Genomic DNA, 1,361 nt, shown 5'->3' with positions numbered 1-1,361 from the left:
GTTTGGCCGGGATGCGGAAGCAGCAGCGCGGGGCTGAAGGTGAGGCTGAGGATCCCGGAGAGAAGGAAAACGCGGAGCTGGAATCGGAGCTGAGCGACGCTGAGCACTACAGGAAGGAAGTGGGGCTGGAACCGGAACCAGGTGGGAGCGGGATGGGGTGCGAGTGGGGTCCTGGAAGGTGAAAGAGGCAGGGGAATGGGGGGTCCTGGAAGGTGAGAGAGGCAGGGGATGAGTGGGGTGGGTTGGATTGGACCTGGAAGGTTAAAGAACCACAGAATTGTTGGGTTGGAAGGGTCCTGGAAGATCATAAAGGTGCGGAGTGGTTGGGTTGGATTGGGTTGGAAAGGTCCTGGAAGGTCACAGGACCCCCCGCCCCATTTCTCCTTTGGCTGCCAGTGATGAAGCGAAGCTGTGAGCTCACCGTGATTTGGGTTCAAAGTAAACGCGCTGAGCGCAGCACTGCCTCCCCGCCCCACGGATCTGTGGGGTTCTGCCCCACGGATTTTAAGATTTTGCCCCTCAGATTTGTGGGCTTCTGCCCCACTGATTTTGGGGTTTTTGATGCCTTTTCTCCCCAGATCTGTTCCCAAAAAGGACCCGAAGTCCTTCAGGTTCGGCCCCACAGCGGAAACGACGGCGTCGTGACCCACAGGAACAGAAACAGAGCCCAGATCGGCCCCATAGGGCTGGAGGGAAAAAGGGGAGGACCCCAAAGAAGAGTGGGACCCCAAATCGGCCCTTTAGGATTCAAGGAAAAAAGGGGGGGACCCCAAAAAACAGTGGGACCCCAAATGGGCCCCATAGGGCTGGGGGGAAGAAAAGGGGGATCCCAAAGAAGAGTGGGACCCCAAAAAAGAGTGGGACCCCAAATCCTTCCCCTATGGGATCGGGAACCCTAAATGTGCTCCATAGGGCTGGGGGGAAGAAAAAAGGGGACCCCAAATGTGCCCCATAGGGCCGGGGGTGGGGCAGGCCGGGTGGTGGGGGGCAGAAAAGGGCAGAGGAAAGTGGGGGGAATGGGGAAAAGGGGTTTTATGGGGCACAGAAAGAAGGGAGGGAGCTGAGGAGATTTTGGGGTGGGGGGATTTGGGGTGGGGGGAGTTTTGGGGTTCCCCAGTGCTGGGTAATAAAGAGGATGTGGTGGTTTGGAAGGGTGATGTGTTGATCCCAAATGTTGACCCCAATGTTTGACCTCAAACTGAAGACCCCAGAGATAACCTCAGTACTTGACCCCACAAGGAAGACCCCAGAGATGACCCCAATGTTTGACCGCAAAGGCTGACCCCAATGGTTGACCCCAAAAGGGATGACCCCAGTGTTTGACCCCACAGACACCCCAACCCCATTGGATGCTGGTGGGG

The 1,361-nt window shown here is 57.3% G+C and overlaps 1 protein-coding gene across 1 annotated transcript; it reads left to right on the top strand.

Moving 5' to 3' along the window:
* Positions 1-6: 6 nt before the first annotated feature.
* Positions 7-992, top strand: LOC104915941 (suppressor of SWI4 1 homolog). Its single transcript, XM_010726906.3, has 2 exons — positions 7-141; positions 579-992. Exons 1-2 carry the CDS (start codon positions 12-14, stop codon positions 953-955), a joined length of 507 nt encoding a protein of 168 aa, XP_010725208.1. The 5' UTR covers positions 7-11; the 3' UTR covers positions 956-992.
* Positions 993-1,361: the final 369 nt, after the last annotated feature.

This window comes from Meleagris gallopavo, unplaced genomic scaffold (genome assembly GCF_000146605.3).
Source record: "Meleagris gallopavo isolate NT-WF06-2002-E0010 breed Aviagen turkey brand Nicholas breeding stock unplaced genomic scaffold, Turkey_5.1 ChrUn_random_7180001860549, whole genome shotgun sequence".
Classification (NCBI taxonomy): domain Eukaryota; kingdom Metazoa; phylum Chordata; class Aves; order Galliformes; family Phasianidae; genus Meleagris; species Meleagris gallopavo.
This window is presented reverse-complemented; position numbering and strand designations above follow the sequence as displayed.

Excerpts from the sequence above, each read along its gene's own strand:
- LOC104915941 (XM_010726906.3), top strand. The coding sequence starts at position 12 with ATGCGGAAGCAGCAGCGCGGGGCTGAAGGTGAGGCTGAGGATCCCGGA. Across the intron at positions 142-578 it reads GGGGCTGGAACCGGAACCAG|ATCTGTTCCCAAAAAGGACC; the intron begins GTGGGAGCGGGA and ends TTTTCTCCCCAG.